The sequence below is a fragment of the Triplophysa rosa genome, linkage group LG6, assembly GCF_024868665.1.
Source record: "Triplophysa rosa linkage group LG6, Trosa_1v2, whole genome shotgun sequence".
NCBI lineage: Eukaryota > Metazoa > Chordata > Actinopteri > Cypriniformes > Nemacheilidae > Triplophysa > Triplophysa rosa.
This window is the reverse complement of record NC_079895.1, coordinates 25,996,378-26,018,546: the sequence shown is the minus strand read 5'-3', so window position 1 is coordinate 26,018,546 and position 22,169 is coordinate 25,996,378. Positions and strand designations below refer to the sequence as shown.

The window sequence follows — 22,169 nt, the reverse complement described above, 5'->3', positions numbered from 1 at the left end:
CCCAAGTGGTCCATGTGAACTTTGTTTTAAATCTGCTTTGCAACAATGCAAATTTGTGAAAGGAGCTATAGAAATCAAATTGAATTGAACTGAAAATGGAGAGAGGCAGAAAGTTTGTGGCACAGAGGGTGACATGTTAAACGGGTACAAAACCACAGTTATATAAATGGAAAAAATAAAAATAACATGTCTTAATGGCATGGCTTATTTCTTTTATTTCAATTTGATTTAGAATCAGTTCTTTTCATTAAGCATGCAAGAGCTGTTTACATTTTTAACAGGAAAAAAGTGAAATGATATTTAAGTGAAGAGGAAATGTTTCTCACGCAATGCAAAGCATCCCAAATTATCAATGCTGTTAAACACACCCAAAACAACCTTTGATGCTCAGCAAGATCCGGGTGTACATTTTTTCACATTTAATACCCTGAAATAAACAAGTACATGTTAGATTTGAAGTATGCATGCTTGTCTAAATGCCTGATTCAGCCAGACTTTCAACAGTCTCACATCAAAGGAAGATCAGAGCGTGGCATTCAGATCAGGTCACGCTGGATCTTAAACACAAACTCCCTCCAGCAAACCCACATGTGTTGTTGTGATAGCCTGACCATATCTCACACTCCGGAGAAGAAAAAGAGCCTTCTTTTCCTGCCCTGTAGGAATTCATTGCTTGTTGGTGTAGTGACACATTAAGATGTTACTGGCTAATCCGTATACCTGAAATGGGATTTTGGAGTAATGGGGAAAAAACAAGTCATTTCAGTTATTAATTCTATAGCCTTGCACCATATTTCTTATAACTTTACACACAGAAGTTTGTGAAGGGATCTATTTCTATTGCAGCCAACCTTTACAAATGCTATTATGGGAAATATAACAAATAGCTTTATTTAAAATAATCTTTCCGTGTCACACAAGACAAACACATTACAGTACTGAAATACACCAAGTCATCAAGTCAAAACATTTGTAAACATTCCAAATACCCTGTTTTTTTATTTTGTTGTTATTTTGGGACTCACTTTGGAAATGTGCCATAAAAACATGGTTTAGATTATCATTATATAAACAGTTATTCCTATGGGCTTCTCTCTGTGTTTCTAAAGCAATTTGAATCTCTCATTCTAGTAATAAGCAAAAACAATTTAAATATAAAGAGACAGAATGTTTTACACGCCAAGTTATGACTTTACTATAATTGACCTAACTGGACATATGTAGGCCTAATTCTATCAATCTTCTGGCCTCCCCATCTTTCTATCTCTCTCGGTATGTAAGAGTTACTGGCACACATAAAATTGTGCATATTATATAAAAACATGTTTACATTTTAGTTGTATTAAAACAGCATTGAAGGTGTTGTCATCTATTCTGGGCTCTTATTGACTGATTTTCATGAAGTCATTCATTTCAAATTATTACATTTTTAATACTTTAAATTACCAATTTTAATATTACGAATCTGCTGGCACAATTATACGTATTACAATTATAATATTTCAAATATTTAAGCGTGTATGTCTCAAAAATGTTTAAAGGTTTTTAAGACCCTGAGAATCATTTCATTAAAGCGTTTCCAGTGTTTCAACAATACAGAATATGATTGTATAAATACTCCGCTCATTCATTAACAAATAAATGATTCCCAGTCCAATACAGGCATGGGATTTAGATATTTTAGGGTTATTTACATTAGGGTTCCTCGCCACAGCAGAGCAGTGCAGTGTTGGCTTGCTCACCGGGAGACTGCATTTATTTATTTATTTATTTATTTATTAGATATTATTTATTATAAAGATCTTGCTTGGTCTATAAACACCATGCACTGTGCTGTGTTTTACCTTTCTGTGTTTTTCTAATTTGCTCCTGTAAAGCTGCTTTGGAACAATGCACATTGTGAAAAGCGCTATATAAATACAATTGAATTGAATTAAATATTTAGGTAAGTCTAAAGAGAGCCACAGAAAAGCTTTCTCTCTTAAAAATGTGAAGACTGAGATTCTATCAGAAGAGCTACAAGTTTGAAGAAGTGTGACTTTCTTGATGTGGTTTTAAGAAAAAAAACCTATTAATATTAAAAGGACAGACCCTCAGCCAAAGGTTACCAATCAACATGGTGACAATAACAGTAGATAATTGATTGGGCTGAAGCAGGGAAACACAGGTGGTCAGTTTATCACAGTTTCATGGGGGAAATTATCTTGTTTAATTGTATGAAAAATAAAGTTTAAATTTTTTTTGCTTATTTTTAATAATTGAGAAATCTTGTTTTTCACAGATTATTCCAGTTGCTAGTTGTTAGGCTGGCTGGATCTTTTGAACACAACACTCTTAAAGGGATACTTCACCCAAAAATGTAAATTCTGTCATCATTTACGCACCCTCAGATTGTTCCAAACCTGTATCAATTTCTTTGTTCTGCTGAACACACAGGAAGATATCTGGAAGATTGTCAAATCTCACCCCCACTGACTCCCATAGTATGTATTTTCCCTACTATGGCAGTAAATGGTGGGTGAGATCTGACATTCTTCCAAATTTCTTCCTGTGTGTCAGGAAAACAAAGAAATGTACACAGGTTTAGAACAATCGAAGGGATGACATTTTGTCATTTTTGGGCGAAGTATCCCTTTGCTTCATGATGCCATAGAAGAACCTTTCTGTCTAAATGGTTCCATAAAGTGGTTTCTGTTTCATAATCGGTTCTTTGTGGCAAAAAAAAGGTTCTTCAAAAAGAAAGAGATGGTTCTTTAAAAAACCTTTGACTGAATGTTTCTTTGTGGAACCAAAACTGGTTCTACGGTATCAGTGTGAAGAACAGTTTAAGCACATTTATTTTTAAGAGTGAAGAGTGCAAATATTATAGAGCAGTAATTTACAAAGGTGACTATTGCAGGGCGAACAGCATTACAGAGAGTTCAGGGATTGAACACCTTTGCTCATAAGTGCCATGAAACCCCCTTAAAAATCTCTAATACAAACATACTTTAATAAGTCTTCATATGCAGTTTTCTGACTTCATTTTTATGAATTTCAAATGCTTTGATGATGTTTTGACAAGACATGCAAAGCAATACAGATTCTGCGTGTATATACCACAATGTCTTTCTTTGATTTGAAAAATATTAAATACTGAAAGTAGTCACAAGGCTGTTAGAAATAACAAGCCATCCCTTCCTTCCTATTAGGAGTGAATTTCCAGAAAACACTTAAGCTAAACACAGACTCGATTCAGTTTCAATTCAGCAACGTAATCAATATCAGAGTGTGAACAAATTAGATCTGGATTGACAAAAACTGATCGGTTGTATTTATGCAGTTGATTTAAATCATCTTTATATGCTTTATTTTAAGATGTCTTTGTTAGTGTTATTACTCAAATAAGCACTGAATAATAATAATAATAATTAGCGTATTTACTATTATGGCTTTAATGCATAATTTAATGTTATTACTATAGTATGTACATCTAACCTGTATAACAAGAAAACTGTAAAAGAAAGTGCTACTCATAGATGTAATGTTCTATTTTTTAATCATAAATTCACATGGACACTATATCTATGACGTTTATCTAAGAATCACCCCAAAAACTTTCATTCGTTTAAATGTGACGCATGCAATTCGATAGTAAAATATAATGTTATAATTACATGTTCAGATTCAGACTGTTTCTGTTATTTTGTGTAAAAGAAAAGATGTCTAAATGAATAGGAGAAAATGCAGTGATGGTAATGTAATGCTTGCTTTATTGTCATTTTGGCTGACTTTGTTTTTCAAATCATATAAAGATGTATAAATTGCTGTCTTGGGCGGAAAATAATATCACCACATGTTGCTGATACCAGAAAGATAAAACTCAAGTGTTTTATTCTTGGTTCAGTTTGGGCATTTACACAGTCACCAACTTACCAACAGTTTCACTGTTTCTCTGTCACGCTATAAAACTTCAAATTTCACATTTGACCCCTGATTTTCTCTTCAAAAAATAATTTCTGTTTTTACAACTACATCTCACCACTTTGCTTAAATGGAATGTACAAGTCATACTCTTTATTTTCACACATTACTTCATAGGTGTAACAGATTGTTTTTAATAGCATGCTAGACACCCCACAAGGAGCGAAAAACGGACACTTTCATTCAACAAAAGCTATCAATGTATCTACAGGATAAAGAAATCTTCCACCGAAGACAAGGATTTCAACACAAGTTAAAACTTGTTAATGTTTTTGGGTAGCTCAGAAATACAAAACATTTTCCAGGGTCCCTTTAGGAACTGTGAACGACTTGAAAAGTATATTTACAAGTCCGAAGAAGGCTCCCAGTGCAGTAAGTCTCACGAAGCTGTTTCAATGAAAAGAACTGACTTTTTAAAAAAAAGAAAAGAAAAAAATCCAACATTTCACCTCATTAGAATCCTGAACTTTGTCACGATTTTATTGCACTAGTCTAAAGCGATCTATAGTCAACTACACAGGTCTCAAGTCTTCTCTTTTCACATATTCAGATGTCTTTTCGTGACTTTTGCTTTTCTTATTCTGGTGCGTCTTGACATGTTTGGCCAAGTGATCGCTCCTCATAAACCGTTTGCAGCAGTCCGGACACACAAAGCGTTTTTCTCCGGTATGAGTCCTCAGATGTCTCTGTAACTCGTCCGACCTGGTGAAACTTTTCCCACAGAAGAGCCAGTTACACACGAAGGGTCTCTCTCCCGAGTGCCAGCGCAGGTGCGCTTTCAGGTGCGAGGTTTTGCCGTATACTTTCCCGCATCCAGGAATGTGACAGATGTGCTGCTTCTTTTTCCCGGGCTCGTCGCTTGAGCTGGATGATTGACAGTTAGGACACCGACATCTCCGGCATCGGCGGGCGGTGGCCAGCGGGGATTTGGTGTGGAGAAGAGCTGCGATTTGGGTCTGGTACTGCGCAAAGTCCGTGTGTCCAAGCACCAGACCCCGTTGGATTGGAAAGCGATGGGGGGCGAGAGTTGACGGGTGGTTGACGTGGTTGCCTTGCTGAAGGCTCCACCACGGTATATCGTCCCCCGGGTTCGGAGACAGCTGTCTCTGCTGTTGATGGACCAGGCCCGAGTGTCCCGTTACGAAACCGGTCATCGCGGGTGGGATCGGGGTCGGTGCTGCGTAGGTAACCGCGGGGACGTACGTGGGCGGGCAAGATGATTGTAACGACTGCATGGAGCACGGCAACATTTTCACGGGGGAGAAGTCATATGGATACGTGGGGTCGGCCGGAGGGGTCAACGGGAGCTCATGGTGGGAGGTGTACGAACCCAGCTGGTGAGATTTCGAGGATAGTCCAAACGAAGAATTGCTGGAAAGCGTGGACGGGGGGGTTGCCTCGTTAGTCCACGGGTGGAAAATCCGCGAGGGCGAAGCTAGGGTGCTGTCGAAGGGAACTTGAATAAAGTCCGTGGGAGTGGTGCCGTGATGGTGACCGATCCGGTTACACGTAGCCGCCAAAAGTGCCAAAGGAGAATGTTTGCTGTTTTCCGGCGAGGAGTTTGGAGTGCGATCCTGCATCACAAAGAGGAGCCAGGGGTTAACATCCATAGGTGACTGCGTTAAAGTTTATGTGAAAACTTTGAACTACAAAATGTATCCGTTTGCTTTTATTTTACAGTGCGTAAGGAGACGACGCATTACGCATTCGTGTCATCCAATACGATAATACAGTAGGCTACTTATATTTTTAAAATATACCAAAAACAAGCCGTTGATCAAATTGAGATACATGTCACAAAATAAAGTTAAGAAAAGTTTGCCACAATTAAATGTGAAATAAAAAAGTTGCAATGCTTCGTTTAAGGCGCATGTTTGCTTAGTTGTTTGTTCCTGCAAAGCACGCACCGTTGATATTACGCACATATTACAGCGACGAACAGGTTGAAACACATTTTCAATAACATCTCAAACTTTTCACCAACCTGGAGAAATGCCTGTAGTGTTTCGTTCCGCAGCACAGCCACAGCTGCCATGGCAACACTTCCTCGAGTTCCTCAAGCTTCCCAATTCAAACAAACCAAACTCGGTGCGCCGAAATAAGGCGTTCTCGTGGAAAAGCGCTTCCTCTCCTCCAGCTATCCCCGGACTATCTGAGAGAGTGAAGAATCACTTCTTAGGATTTGATAAGGACTTTGGTGGGCCGCCAGCCAGTCAGGAGTGAGATTTATGACTTTGAAGTTCGCCGCTGCCCAATCATCAAAGAAGAGCGGCTCTTTGAGAGGGGGAAGCAAATCCTCTGAATCCACACAAAGCTCCTATGGTGTGTTTGTTGGTCTGGATAAAAGGGCTGATTATTAAGGGGGGATGGGACTGGTGGGGATAAAGGCGGGACAATTAATGAAGTAATCACTATGTGGGAAATGTATATACACAAATAATTGGATTTTCTTGATCAAAGACCCCCTCGCCGCCTGGAGACCCCAGCTATTGGATGCCGGAGTCACCCGATCCCCCTTTCTGTAATTAAGGATTTGTTGTGCGACAATGACGCTGTGTGTTATCTCCAGAGATCTCGCGCGCGCTGATAACTTCAAAAGAAGAAATCATTTGACTCGGTGTAAAGTTCACGCGTAGCCTTCTTGTGGTCTTAATAATCACAAGCAAACAGAAATCACTGTTATGTCACATCGAGGAGTTTTCATTATATCAATACGCGACGATGAAAATGAATACTTAAAAGTAATACTCAGAAACAATAACACGTTTTTTAGTGAGCAGATATGTTACATAACTGACCACGTTTGAAGACCAAAGAAAGTTTTAAACTTTTCTTCAACTGTCAACACAACAAACAATGACAATAATATTCTCAAAGAGGGTAAATAAACGAAAAAATGAATAAAAGTTAGTTGCAAGTAATTGAAACGTTTTAAAACGAAATTAAATAGGCCCAGTAAAAATGATTATTAGTTACAAAAACTATCTTCACAGCAGACAAAGTATTTAAGAATGAACAATCACACATCTCATGTCAGTCAGACTCAACCCATCAAGGTGTGGAAGTGACATGATGATGACGACGATGTCTTCGTTCTGTGATGCGCAGTTAGAGGCTGGAAAGAGGAGGAGATGCAATCTTTGAGAAAGTCTGAACATTTTCCAGTTCTCCTCCCTCTGCTCCACCCTGAACCAGGCAAGCTTTTAATGCGACCACGTGACACCTCTTTTACAAACATAAAGCGCTAAAACGTGAAGGATCTGAAATGTAGACCGCTTTAAGTTGAGTTTTGCAGGCGGAGACAGGTTTCTTTAAAGGTTACAGACTAAAAAAAAAAAGAAGAAACCGTGTACAAGCGAACACCCACAGAGACATGTCTCTAATCTATGACTTTTTAAACAGTCCCTTTCCAGCAGTTTGGAGTGGTTGATATTGAAAGTAGATCAGCGCCTTTGATGGGATTAAGGTTTCTCCTGCTCTGCACACAGTAGTGGGGGGAGAGAGGGGGGATATCCCACTGGGACAAGAGGACAGCTTGGTTTTCCTAAAGTCCACGAAAGAATGCAAGTGGGCACAATTCTGTTTTTTCACCTCTAGTTATAAAGTGCATGCTATTATGATCGTGTCATTGCAAGAAAGTGTATTCCTAAGTGCACAGAAAAAAATAAAGATTGAAATCCACCTTGTGGACAAGTTTTTGAAAATGTTATGTTTTTTAAGTTCGTGTTAAATGAGTTGACAAACCATGATCAATTAGCAAACTTATTTTTTAATTTCTTACACAGAATACAAAACAGTTGATAAAAGTTTGAAAACAGTAAGACGTACATGGTTTAAACATAAGCCAAACACAAACATGCCATTAAAGCAGTGTATTATTTTCCATGGTTTCTTTTCAAAACTGTGCTCCCATAAGTTTTCAAAGATCATTGTAACCGATACGTACTTGCATTAAGAGCCAATGATGCAGCATTGCTCTTCTTCTATAAAATCCATAAATCATTTTTTGGACTGCAAAACAAGATGATGTTCACACTGTTCTGCCAGACGCAAAATACTGTATTGGATTCACAAATCAAGATTCAAAAAAAGAAACAAGGGACCACAAAATGTCACATCTTCCCATTTCACTCATCAAATTATTTTTGGCAACATATTCTTTTAAATATTAAATTGTATATTTAAATATTTAATATCAAAAGGCTGCCATTGAAAGACATAATATAATTAACAGCAAATGTGTCATTTAAAATAAATACACATATAAAACACTGAGAAAATGATGCATACATAAATGACTATTCCTCATGATTACATACGCACATTTTGCAGCCAAAGGTAGAAGGCGGCGATCTGTAAAAGAAGTAAAGATCAATTAGTTTTCAGCAGATTAAGAACAATGATGTTACTAAATCAAATGAGATGGAAAGAAAGTAAAACATCAGTTTACGATAAGAGTTGAACGGTGACACAAAACTTTAAAGCGGGTCTTGACAGCTCTGACTGCGATGGTACATCTTTGGTGAGTTTTTGACTGTTCGTCAACAGTAAGTTTCATGTTAGGGCTTCTTTTGGACAGGTCAGAGCCAATGTCTAACTTTTCATGTGCTCTGGACAGACAGCAGAAGAAAATAAAGAAAGAAAAGAAGAAAGACGGAGTTCCACATCTGTCTCGCACACAAGCAGAAGAGATTGAGAGCGAGAGAAATGCTCGGGGCTACCGGGAACGAGAGCCTCTGTAATGGTGTCTCGTATGAGAAAACATCTGTGAATTTCCTCAGTGATCTACAACAAAGTCCAACTCAGAGTAGTCACTCAGTGGCTCTTTGAAGTCTCTCCCTGACAGAAAGCTGCCATTGTGTTCTGCCCTCGACGCCGTGTAGCTTGACTCTGCTCTTGCTAATTTTCAACATTTTCCCTGAAATCCGATAGCGTTGCTTGTTCTCAGGCCGCACGCTTAAAAGGCAGAGCTGAAGCGGTGCGCCGATGGGCCTCGGGTCAGGGGATGAGGGAGAGGTCGCCCCTTGAACACCCGCCCGGCGCTGTGTGTGGCAATAACGCTTTGACCTGCTCTGTTCCCACCGGCCAGTGGTAATTGTTAGGGTCACGTCTGGCTTTCTTGAGCATGATCAGAGGTTTTGGAATATACCGAGGGGCCAGAAGACGTAGTTCAGGAATATTTACTAATTTCAGATTTGGAGAACTATTTTAGCGTGTGTGAAGCCTAGTGCAGATGTTGGTCCTTGAGAAAATGGACACTCTGTTGCTGAATTAATGAAATTTTGCAGTTCGAATCTACAGCGAACATTCAGATTCAAAGGGAATCTCAGCAAACAAGCTTGTACACAAACGAACATAAAACAATGGTAACAATGGCAATTCAGTGGATGATGTTAAAAGAGTTATTCAATAAAAGACAAAAACTGTGTTACTCAAAGGATGTTCCTTCATGATCCTTTTCATGGACTTTCATAAATAAAAATAGACTACACTGTAAAAAAAACACGGAATTTTACAGATTTTCCACGTACAATTTCAAAAACTGTAATTTTACAGAATTTTACCGTTTTTTATGTTATTAAAAAACATGTATTTCCACGTACTTTTCATTTACGGTCAAAAAAGTAAAATGACAGAAAAGAGCGCAAATTCACAAGAAAAACACTGTTATTTTTACGGTTTATTTCTAGTTCCCCTGCTGCTGGAAAATGTTTTTTTTTACAGGATTTTTTCACAGTTTATCTTTGAAAATATGGTAAAAAAAATCATAAAATCACAAAAAAGACAGCAAATTTACAAGAAAAACCAGGCAAAACATGTAATTTTACAGGGAAAACTGTCATTTTTATGGTTTATTTCTGGCGTCCTAGCTGCCAACTTACAAGAATTGTTTTAATAGCTGACATTTTGTAAAACTAAAGGCCAGCATATCTTGGCCAATAAACAGTCGAGACCGAAAAAGAAAAATCGAAGAAGCAGGAGACTTCAGCAATAATCTCCATTTAATTGCACTGGTCTCTAGGAGACATGATTGAGATATTAAAGTGGTCTCAATTGTGATTTTACCCCCTGTGGGATTTCCCATGTATTGGTTTGGATATCTAATAGTTGGGTCTTCTCTTCATGTCTTTTTTCTTCCTTATGAGGATCTGAACCCAGAAAGAAATAGATTGGACAAGTCTCTTTCCATTGCCTGCCCTGAATATAAGGAACAGATTTGTTGTTTTCCTCCTCAATGTAAACGGGTCCCGGCCGCTTCTCTCACCGTTCGCCCTCCTTGGGTTTACTCAGTGGCAGCTGCGAGCACCATCTGGGAGGGCTTCAGCAAGGCCAAACAAAACAGGTTACACCTTTGGCCATGCCAAGTCCTGTAGCCTATTCCTGGTCTGCACAAACAACAGGGGCTAATCACAATTTCATGCTCTGATTTTCCCCAGACCTCTATCCAAGCCCCGCAGTATAAGAGAAACTTTAGCTCATTTGCAGGAGATATGGGCTATATGCGCTCCCATATGGCCATGTGTAGGTCTGGCTTTGTTAAAGACACGGATTTTCATATTTAAAAATGTTCAAAAATGTTTTGGTCCTGTGGAATTTAAAGGGGTGGTGCAATGGTGTGTCATGCATTCTGACTTCTTTACGATGTTAAATGTGCTGTCTTCTCATGCTTGTCATAAAACGAGTTGGGCGTATTACATAGTATTTCTGTGCTCGATACACTCCCCCAGCGATCGTACAGGTTTCGGAAAGTTTTTTTCGAACATATAAAACTGTTTCATAACAATTTTTCTTAGTCCCTTATTGGACAATTCTCCCGGAAAACCACGCAGCACGCCCATGCGGCAGCAAGGAGAGCAGGAGAAGGAGCATGAGCAGACATCACTTTCACTTGTGTGCAGGAGAGAGAGAGAGAGAGCATACGTTCGCGAAGTTCAGGTGTTTGTTTGTTCACTGCATTTGGGTGATGAATGTTATATAAATGGTGGATATAACGCTGGATTTGGAGATGGTTTGAAACTGATATATGGAGCCGCCCAGCGCTAAAAGATGCCGGACATGAAAGGCATGCGGTGAGTGAAACTGATGTCTGCGTTTTGTTGGCAATGGGTGCGCACGTGCTTTAGTTCAGCCTACCCCTCCCCCCCGCATGCGCTGTATGCTTTCGGAAATAATCGTACAGCTGTATCTATCTTTTATAAATGTGATCAAACTAAATACTCTTCGAAGATACGAAGTATACAATACTACTCTATAGGTACTCAAGATTAATATGAGATTGGCAGAAACCGCATTTTAAACCTTTTTAGGAGACTTTAGGATGTGACATAAAAAGGCTCAGAGAATGTGTTTGTTACAAATATATTGAACCATCTTGTTTATATTTTACTAAACCCTTGTTGATAGAGTCTAAGCGTCAGAATAATGTCAGTCTATTTAAAAAGGGAAATAAACATGCGTAATGGACAAGTTTTTTGGGAGACGACAAATTTTGTAGGATTTCTGTGAATTAAAATGCACGTCATGTGCCCATTCATGAGGAATATGTACCGTTATGGATGTGACACTCCTGAAAATGACACTTACCTGAATAAATCATGCACTTAAAATAAAACGAATGCTTTAAAAACTTGAAATAAAATATTTCAAATTCACATTTCATGTCCAGTTTTTTTCTCATGTGGCAATTAGCCGTGTAATAAGCGGGATAATGTACAAGCAGCCGGCTGTTATCGTGAAATAAGCCCCTCCAGTGTGATACAAGTCGGGGCTTATTTCTGCGATAACAACCGGCTGCCTGTACATTATCCCTTACTAATTTAACTAAGGCCTAGTCCTATCTTAAGATAAGCCTGGTCTGTGAAACTGGGCAATTATATATTAAGTTATACACAGAAAAAGGCTTCTTAAAAGGTAGCAAAAGTAAATGACGTGGTTAAAAGGTTTCCAAGAAAAAAATAAGTGTGACCTATAACAATAGAAAAAAACCCAATCCTAGGACATAAAAGTCTCCACAATTATAAGACACATTTTTAAATTAGCACACTTCTTCGAATCTTTTCACAGACTAAAGTCCAGTTTAATAAAACGTAACTCTCTAACTGGGCTAACAGCTCAGTAACAACTAATGCAAACGACGAATACAGGCAAGATTCGGCCACGAGTCCATATGCAGCGGGGTAAAATCTCCTACTTTTATCCCTCCGGTATTCGCTCAGTGCTCATGCAAATGTGGGTAATTCAGCGGGGCACAGAAAGCCCTCAACAAATTGCAGGTGTTAGGAAGCCGAAACAAAGGCCACTACAAGCCCTAATGGCATCCAGCATCATTAGCAAGTCTTTGATGTGCGTCCTCCACTCGCTCTTTTATCTCCTTCTCCCCCTCTCAGGCCTTCTCTTTCTACATCTTACGCTACCTCTCGCTCTCTTTCTCCTCCGTTCTTCATTAAATCAGTCTTTAGGGAGCTCGCCCGCTCCTGTACCCGACATCTGTTTAAGTCTTACGCCGGTCTGTCTGTCACACATCAGTCAGAGCCGAAGCATCGGCGTGCTAATCTGCAAATATCCTGCCTGTTTATTCTGCAAGGCAGCGGGAACGCTAAGACGACAAAGTGAAGTGTTTACTTTCATTACGCCGGCGTGATTACGAGACGACTTTTGCAAAAAAAAGGAACTGCGACATAAGGAACATATATGTGAGTGTGTGTGTGTTCTTGTGTATCAACAGCAGGTTACCTGCTTTACATCCCAGCAGGTCTGAAAGAGGCTTTGGAAGCACTGCTATTCAAAACTCTTCCTTTGAACTCTAGAGGATATAGAGGCAGGACAATGCCAGTCTATTTGTGTTCCTCCTTTGAAGTCCACCCTGTCTATTAGTGCGAGAGCGTGTGCTGTCTGGCAATAAATACTCCTCTATCTAAAGATTACGCTCGCGAAATATCTGAAAGGTGCCACATTGCTGTGCATACTTGGAAAAGAAAACTCGCAGTCGAGAACAAACAGTTAAAACGGAGGAAAGAAATCTCTGGCGGCGTGCGGACCACATTAAAAGAGACCGTCGGTCGCTCCAGACGCAAAAGCGCTTTAATGAGTGGAAAGAATAGGCTGTCCTTGTTTTATGGAGAGTTATTGAGATATTAAAGAGCACAGGTGCAGGGCCAACATTGTTTACGTCAGCTAAGCTTCTGACACGAGATCTTGGATGTTCACTCGCTTTGACTGTCAATAAAAGGATTGCGCTTGACAATCAAAATCGCGGCGAGGATTATTTCCAAAGCCAGGTTGAATACGCTCCCTGCTTTTCAGTCGTAAACTTGATGGCACGCACAAATTCTTCAGTTTGATATTGTCGCGGTTAACCGCCGAAACTGCTGAAGGACAGTCCTCACCGGAGGAAGACTTCTCACGAGCGCAAAAACTAGAGAGCTTGATTAAAATGGATATTCACGGCAAAACAAGGCCGAAATAATCTAGGGAGCAAGATCTTTCTTAAGGGATTCAATGTTTTTTAAATAGGCACTCGCGGGTGTTAGAGTGACCCATTTCAGCTGCCGCTCTTCAGAAGAACCAAATATTCTCAGACAGGGAATCATCCTCGCAGAATATTCTCATTACTGCCGCATCCAACCTCAGTGAAACTGGACACGCCGGCTACCTTTAGAACTACTCACGCACACAATCGTATGTGTTATTATAAGGGATAGTTCACATTCAGTCTTCATTTATTCACCCTCTTGTCATTTCAGTCCTGTATGACATTCTTTCCTCTGCAAAACTTAAAAGAAGATATTTTGAAGAAAGTTGGGGACCGAACAGTGACGGTAGCCATTCACTTCTATTGTATCGACACAAAACCTGTGCAAGTCAATGGGTACCGTCGCTGCGGAAGAAAGAAAGTCATACAGGTTTGAAATGACAAGATCACCCTCTTGTCATTTCAAACCTGTATGACTTTCTTTCTTCCAATATATAATATATATTGTATAATATACAACTCTGAGTTTCAATACAACATATAAGCCTAGCTAAAGCTTTTAGAATTTGTTTGCTATACAAAAAGTTAACCAGTGAAACACAAACAAGAGTAAGAAAGTTTTCATGGGTTTACATGTGTGACATTCCTAAAAATCTACTTATAATTTTACAATAATCAGCAATCGAATCAAAACTCAGACTTTTAACGCGCACGTTTAATACGCCTGAAAAGCTTCTATAAATTTGCTTATATGCAAAATAAAATCAGGGTAACTGGCAAAACTCTTTGTCGTTCGGTTTTTGTTACGTGTTCATCACATCAAAGAGCGGATGCAACACAAGTTTCAGGTTCACAAAATTCGCACATAGTTAAAAAAACCTTTATTTATCAAATAAAGTTTCCTTGACCGTGAGTAAATTTGAAACAGAGACAGATTTTCAGAGAACAAGATCTCTCTACATCTTCACTAAAGATCAAATTTTCTTTGGAGCCCCGAGGGGTCAACAACTGCAGATGAACTAGAAGATATGCAAATGAATAACAAGAACAGCGCTACGAATTGGCTTGTGAGCAGTTTGGTCCTGTGCATCTTTCAGAATCTCACATCAGGACAGGGCATCTTTCATGGAGGTGTTTGGAGAACAGTTACAGAAAAAAACATGTCTAATGAACAAACTATAGAAAAATATTTCAGAGAGCAACATGACACTCAGCTATCTCTGTGTTTTGTGTCTTTGTCTTTCTGTGGGGGGATCAAACGCAAAGAATCACTTGCTTGAGGAGAATTGAGATGAATGATATCATTATTGGTTTGATAAACTGTGTTTAATGAAAGAATTATCAGAATGGGAATCAAAAATAAGAAAGGCATTGCAGGATATTCCTCAAACCCTTCATAAGCATGCGAAGCTTTGAAATGCAGATATTGCCTGACGCCATGAGATAAGGTCTCATCACCGACAGCACGGGGCTGTTTTAAACACCAAATATTCACTAGGGCTGATAAATATTTGCTTCAAAGCTAAGAGTACACAATTGCTTTAGAAAATCATATATTCATCTTTAGTACCTTTCATTTATAATTTTAGTGGATTTTTTGTGCACAAAAAATGGCACAAAAAGTATGACATTAAAACGTATGAAAACAAAAACTTCTACTCATACACGGTTAAAACAGTATGTAAGATATAAGTATATATTGTCACCTCAGGTTCTACCAAGAGTTATTTATTATACAACTTATTTACATATGCCATGGTTTTTCTTTAAGTCGTGTACATTTTGGAGACTTTTGTTTAGAAAACTAACCGGTTCTATATGGTCAAACTCTGACTTGGTTCTAAAATGTTCTATTGGTGAGTTCATCAACACTTTAAATGCACACAAGAGGACCAATCAGGATCAGCTTTCGTTGTTCACTATTTTCATCTGTATTCAATTAAGTTCTAAAATGTCTTTAAAATATTAAGCCTTAAAGGCATAGTTCACCCAAAAATGTTGTTCTAAACCTGTAAAACTTTTCTTTGGATGAACAGAGAGAAAGATTTATGGACGAATGCTTGTAACCAAACAGTTCTTGGACCCGATTGACTACCATAGTAGGAAAAAATGACAACAATAGTGAAAAGTGCCCCAGAACTGAGTACTGTCCTGAATTGTTCAAAATGTCTTTTTTTGTGTTCAACAGAACAAAAAAAATTCTAAAGCACTTTATCCTGCTATGGTAGTCGATGGTGTCCGAGCTTTCTTCAAAAAATATCTTTCTCTGTGTTCATCAGAACAAATGCATTTATACAGGTTTGGAACAACTCGAAGGTGAGTAAATGATGACAGAATTTTTATCTTTGGGTGAAGTGTCCCTTTAAATTTAATTCAAGGAGCATGTTATTTCGGTCATATACTTATCTCTAAAGAGAAAGCCATTTTACCTGTAATACCTTCTGTGGAATAAAGTCCAGGTTCCTACCTAAAATTAACATCTGTAGTATACAAAATATTTAGCACTGCCTTTCATGCTTAACTTGAACAAAAATAGCCATCCTAAAATATTAAATAAATGTCATAGAAAGCATTAAATGGAACTATTTGTACATGTCAACACATTATTACAACACTAATTTCATGTTTTAAAACAAATTATACGTAAAGTGTTTGTGTTTCTTGAAAACTATTGCTTCAATTAATGTTTTGCAAGATAGAACCTTATAAATCTAAGCAGAAGGTGATTTTTTGGAATTAGAAGGATCTGCGTTTGACCCGTTCCAAAAATCCTCTTTTACAAATTTGAGAGGATTTTGATATTGTACATTTAGAATACATTTAGGGTCTCTGTCTTTATCATGTGAAAGACTCGGTCTCTATATCATTTTTACTACAGTATATGGAATGCAAAAAGTGCTCAGAATGCAGACAGAACCTAATAATTCCGCGCGTGTGAGTGCATTACATTTATTTTATTTTTCACTTTTCAAATCGTGTTATCATCAAACATGTGAAAGTAAAGAATTTAGGACGCAAGCATCACATTATCCATGTAGTATCTGTACACTGTTTAAGTTTGTTTATTGCAAAGTCATACATTCCAACTGTATTGTTTTTCACATACTGTATAGTAGAGTAGTGTTTGAACACTTGTTTGAACTTTTGTGATCAGTTTTGCTGGAAAAGTCATGATTACTTTGATATTTTTAACTTTTTCACCACACTGTTCCGTCAGTGGAACACTGAAGTTCACTTTTAAATTATAATCCATTCATGATTTATTTATCACAACATAAACTATGTAAAAAAAGTAAGAGGTCTAACTTTCTGTTCATTTCTATTTGAGTGATTTTTTTGGTCAGCAATAATCTGCCAAGTGTCTTCTTTGGTAAGAGAGTCTGTGTTTCAATTAAAACCCTTTTTCAATAGGTTTTCAATCATATTTTAAGTTTGGATTGTGAAATTTGATTGTGTATTCTCAATATATTTATGTTATTGACAGTAAATTGTAAACTAATGGAAGGACATCCTGACTTTAGGTGTTCAAATACTTTGTTACTCTGTACATATGGGTAGAAAATCAACAGGAAGTCTGTCCTAAATATCACCACACCACAGGATGTCATCATCTCCACAGCCAGTGAGCTCTGTCATTACATTCTTCATTCATTCATGCCATGTGACATCAGCACTGTCTGTCGTGTGCATAAGGGCAAAACGTGTTGGATCTGACAGTCTGTCACAGTAAACACAGAAAGTAGAGAGAGAAACAGAAAGACGTTTCTCTCGATAGCCGCTTGACTTTAGCATTGTTTATTTATCCATGTGTGGGTACAGACAGTGACAGTTCACAGGAAGATTACAGTATTTTTACTGTCAGGCTAGTGTGAGCCAGGGCAACTTGTCAGCTAAAGTTGATCCAAAATTGATTCGCATACCTACAACTGAACCAATGGCAATAGCCTCGGAGAGCTGCCTTAGTTCACCCAAAAATGAAATTCATTCACTCACCTTCGAGTTGTTCCAAATCTGTATGAATTTATTTGTTCTGATGAACACAGAGAAAGATATTTGGAAGAATGCTTATAACCAGACAGATTTTGCCCCCCATTGACTCCCATAGTAGGAAAAAAAACAATGGTAATCAAAAGTGCCCCAGAACTGCTGTCCTACATTCTTCAAAATGTCTTCATTTGTGCTCAACAGAACAAAAAAATTATAAAATATTTTTTCCTACTATGGGAGTCAATGGGGGCAAGATCTGTCTGGTTATAAGCATTCTTCCAAATATCTTTCTCTGTGTTCATCAGAACAAAGACATTTATACACATTTGGAACAACTCGAAGGTGAGTCAATGATGACAGAATTTCAATTCTTGGGTGAAGTATCACTTTAAATGGTGAATGGAAAATGGTCTTAATGGAAAATGGTGTCATAAATTCAATTTTCTTTCCTGTGTTACCATATTTTGTGTGGTTGGAAGCTGATATGAGCCATTGAAGAGGGCATCCCTGTTCTGTGTAAAACAAACAATACCCTTACTTTTATGTTACAGTTAAAACCTGTTATTCTTAAGGTCTTTGCACATACAGTCCGAAATTTTCGTATGCGTTTTTCGTATTTGGCTCTTGTTTGGCTCTTGTTTGTACGGTGTCTCTGAATTGATAAAAAAGGCCACTCAAAATGCTTGATGGATGTGAAAAACGCATAAAATTGAACCCGATCCGAATCTTTTTACAACGGACGAAAATATCGGAGGCAGTGTGTAAATGTGATTGACACAACGTGAGTTCGTATTTATTTTTTAACGTGCGGAAATTTCGGACACAAATTTCGGACTCAATGTGCAATGGGCTTCAGTCACAAAAACGTTTTATACCCCTCCAAAAATGTACTGTTTTTGGTTGACCTGTGGTTGATATTTGCCTCTGTTGGTTGGTCAACTCTGAGTTTAACTGTGTACAGTCACGGTGACGTGCGCAGCTCTTACCAGCTGTCAACAGGAGACAGAGTTGTGGGCGGAGCGCAACTCATCTGGAGGAAATGATGGGAGGGGCAGTCGGGGGGTTTGGGAAGGGGCCCGATAATCCTTCCTCCTCAGGGACGGACTCTATTGCAGACAGTAATTGATAATATTCATCCTCTCCGTCTAGCCGCTTTACTTGCCTGAGAAATGAGAGAGATTTCAGTTTCTCAAGTCAAAACAAAGGCACAGAGCAACTCTGTAGTGTGTATTATTTAGCAAAATCTAAATATGTGAATCAACCTCATAAACATGTAAACGTCCTTAAAAATAAGCTCACACGTTGATTTATAGCACATTCATATAGTTTTTTGCCTGATTCTAAAATTCTGGGTTGGACATGAAAGTGTATAAAAGAAGAAGCTCAAATTTTTTAACAATTTAACAATTTTAAATAATTTTTTTCACTTCACTAATTAATTTTATTTGGTTCTGTGGTGTGACCAGTGAATTTTGATGCGTTTTATTTATTATGAGGTTATATAAAAGGTTGCATAAAAGCTGCATTCATAATAATTAGTAACAAATGTTTTAAAATAGCTTTAGAAAATAGAATAGCGCTTTAATCCACTCATAATCCACAGGCGTTCCTAAATAAATAAATACAAACAGTTAAACCTGTCATATAGAGTATGCAAGGATAAATTCGGCCTGGTTGAGGTATTAGATTAACCAAGCTTAACTCCACAGACAGCGAGGTCACTATCTCACACTTAACACGTGTTCTTATACCACGTCTTCCATCCTCCCAAAAATGACAGAAGCTCTTATTTTCAGCTGTGAATTTGCATGAGGAGCAAATTCAGAGCCTTTTCGGCTCCCCCTTCTTGAGCTGGTGGGGCGTGTAGATACAGAGATGGAGAGCTGTTATTTACCCCAGTTTCCGGGGCTTCCTCTTGCTCCCCTGGTAATCCAGACTTCTCTGCAGAGAGAACAAGGAGCGATCGCACACATCCACGCAAACACACGCACACAAGCACGCAGAGTCAGGCGAGCTTCAGAAACATCAGCGAACATGCGCGAGAGAATCATTCATTTTTAATTCAAAGTGATTTTGTGTTGAATGTGTGCAGATGCTGATAATATCAGAAGTCACAGCATAATTTTTCTTGATCAAAGCGTGCGGCGCTGAGGCTGATGAGGCAGGCGTCTTGCTCGGCTTTGATAAACCACATCAATTATTCACCGTGAAGAGAGACATCCTCACATGAAAGCAACAGATAAAGCGCCAAAGCACATGGTGGAGACAACAGAGCGGCGTGGGGGTGGGGACTCGGGGGTCTGGCACAGGTAGCTTTAATTGTATTATCATCTGGAAACAAAGTTAGACAAAGGCTTCCGTGCGAGGCTTTGAACTCACGTTAAGATGGTTGTAATAAAGACTGTCTTCAGGGCTGTTCAGGAGCTTGGGCTGCTGTCCTCTTCGCCGAGGGGCGCGTTGATGCAGCTTCACCAGCGGACCTGCGGGACACACACACGCGCGCGTGCGCGCGGATCAGAGTCGCGTCTCCAATTGTGTCGCCCTGCAGGAAGCGTACGAGCGCAGCGGTGCGAATAAAGCTGACAGCTGTGACGTACATCACAGACACGCTCCACACAATACTGAGCATTTTCTGGTGCTTGCATGTACAAATCTCGCTAACGTGTTGTGGGGTGTTGCCGGGGCGTTGCTATGCAGCATATCTGCAATCAGAAGTCAATATTATGGAAGATATTGAACTCAGTATGAACTCAAACATGTCTCATAAAATTTACACAATTCCAAATGATATTTCTTATACAACTTCACTCATTTTACACCTCCATACTCTTTATTTCAAGCCATTTTTAGACTGAGAACTCCTTCTGAACTATGAGGGTATACACCAACACTTGGTTGTGGTTGACCTGGCATGTATAAAGTAAGCTCCTCACTATTCCACTACCAACCTTGGCATGGATATGTGCCTTGACAATGAATCTCGTTTTCTTCTGAATTCTTACACTCACTTCAAAGTACGAGCAGTTTAAATATGCAGTATGCACTTTTCACAGTGTTCCAACAATCTGATCTACGGAAATTCTGTCGGTTTACAATTATCGTTGATCAAACAGCATGTCAGAAAGAAAAGAAGAGAGTCTTGTTCGCGTTCACTCGTAACCTTTCAGATCTACAAAAACGACAAAATGAGCCGAAATCCAGGACACCTTTCTACAGCAGCATGTATATTTAATATCGGGGCCTGTTTCATCTCATCTTCACTTTAAAAAAAGTCAGCGCTCCGCAACTCATCATCTTCCAGATCCTTCGTAAATCTTCTCTAAAACTGAGTTCAGTGACGTACTCGTTCTGTAGAACGCTACAGCGTGATGGCTTTGAACAGACTGCGGAACATCTCTATCCTTCCAACACTTCAAAGCTCTGAGATTCAGTCTTTCTCTTGCTTGGTGTAATTCTACTTTGCATAGATTTGACGTTCTGCTGCTTCAAAGATGTTTGAGGAGAAGGTGGTGTACTTCACTACTGTATAGTGATGAAGCTGTAAAGGCTCCTCAGTTCTGGGCCAGAAGTTCTTCAAATGGGTCAAATGCTCCCTGTCACATGCAGGAAACATTTTAACAAGTTAAAATGAGATTTTTCTTTCTCAGAAGTTGATTTTTCCCATCATGCTGTGCCTTGTTAAGGAGCTGCACCCTGAAACTGCTGCTCTGCATGTCATTTCATCATTGTAAATTAAAACTAATAACATAATGTCTTCTCAAAGCAGACTTGTGATATTATCTAGATATTAAAAATATTAGAAGAATAGTTGTATTATGAAACACATATAATAATATACTATATTACATAATATAAAAAGTTAAATAGTGAGAAAGAATATGTAAAAAATCCTGTGAATAAAAGAGAGAAAGAAAGCCGTCTCCCTGTTGAATACTCTCCCACACAGTTTTAAGTAGTCTGGCCTTGACTAATTACTGATGTGCTGATCATTGGGTGGGTTAGACCTCTGCCACACAACACATGTGGGTTAGTGCCTGATCCTCCCCCTTTGTCTGGGAAATCAGCCCCGTTTGATCCAGAGCTCTCCCTCAGGGCCGTTGCACTTCCCCTGATAGACCAGCAACACACAGGCTGCCAACATTCTACTAAATGCTCTCCATCCGACCCAGGGCCAGTAAACCGCACCACTGAAGTTGGACAAGCTGCACAGAATTGCTTCAGAATAACTGAATTGAATTACTATTGAAAATGAAAACCAAATTCAGCTCAGTATAATAGTTAGTGTAATACACCTTTCACCTTTTCTGCCATTGGCAACAGAAAGACACTAATGGACTAGGACTGTAATGTTGAATGCGTAATATCATTTGTTTATCTGCATTCATTTTAAATGGCATTAAATCAATAACTTTTGTTTACATACACATCAAGTCATCCATTGGGGGGTGCCTCAAGGCATGATGCTCGGCCCCTACCTCTTCTCAATATACACGCCATGTTAAATGATCTTACAAAATCCACCTCAGCATCCCTTCCAGCCTTCTAGGTCCTTCCTATAAAAACAAACTGTAACACAAAAATGACTAATCCCTTTAGATAAGGGGCTGGGGAAGCTCTTAATCGATGCATCGTGATGAATCACTTGTGTTTTAGTATACGTCAATGTAAAAAAATGTTCAGCAAAGGAATAAACATATAATCATGAGTATAAGCCGAAAGTACTAATAAAAGGCTACTGATAATAGAA

At 38.8% G+C, this 22,169-nt stretch overlaps 2 protein-coding genes across 6 annotated transcripts in view; both read right to left on the bottom strand.

The window, feature by feature from the left end:
* Nucleotides 1–3,650: 3,650 nt before the first annotated feature.
* On the bottom strand, nucleotides 3,651–6,841 carry sp5a (Sp5 transcription factor a). Its single transcript, XM_057336186.1, has 2 exons — nucleotides 5,948–6,841; nucleotides 3,651–5,537 (listed from the first exon to the last, which is right to left on the bottom strand). The coding sequence occupies exons 1-2, from the start codon at nucleotides 5,996–5,998 to the stop codon at nucleotides 4,476–4,478; spliced, it is 1,113 nt and encodes a 370-aa protein (XP_057192169.1). The 5' UTR covers nucleotides 5,999–6,841; the 3' UTR covers nucleotides 3,651–4,475.
* An 883-nt stretch (nucleotides 6,842–7,724) lies between these two features.
* myo3b (myosin IIIB) overlaps nucleotides 7,725–22,169 on the bottom strand; it is an 80,103-nt gene continuing 65,658 nt past the window's right edge. For all 5 annotated transcript variants that reach the window (XM_057336625.1, XM_057336626.1, XM_057336628.1 and 2 more), the window contains 4 exons: nucleotides 19,802–19,902; nucleotides 19,317–19,363; nucleotides 18,409–18,584; nucleotides 7,725–8,316 (listed from right to left, as the gene is read on the bottom strand). In XM_057336625.1, coding sequence (XP_057192608.1) covers nucleotides 18,449–18,584; nucleotides 19,317–19,363; nucleotides 19,802–19,902 — 284 coding nt within the window. In that variant the 3' untranslated portion in view covers nucleotides 7,725–8,316; nucleotides 18,409–18,448. The remainder of the gene's footprint in view (nucleotides 8,317–18,408; nucleotides 18,585–19,316; nucleotides 19,364–19,801; nucleotides 19,903–22,169) is intronic.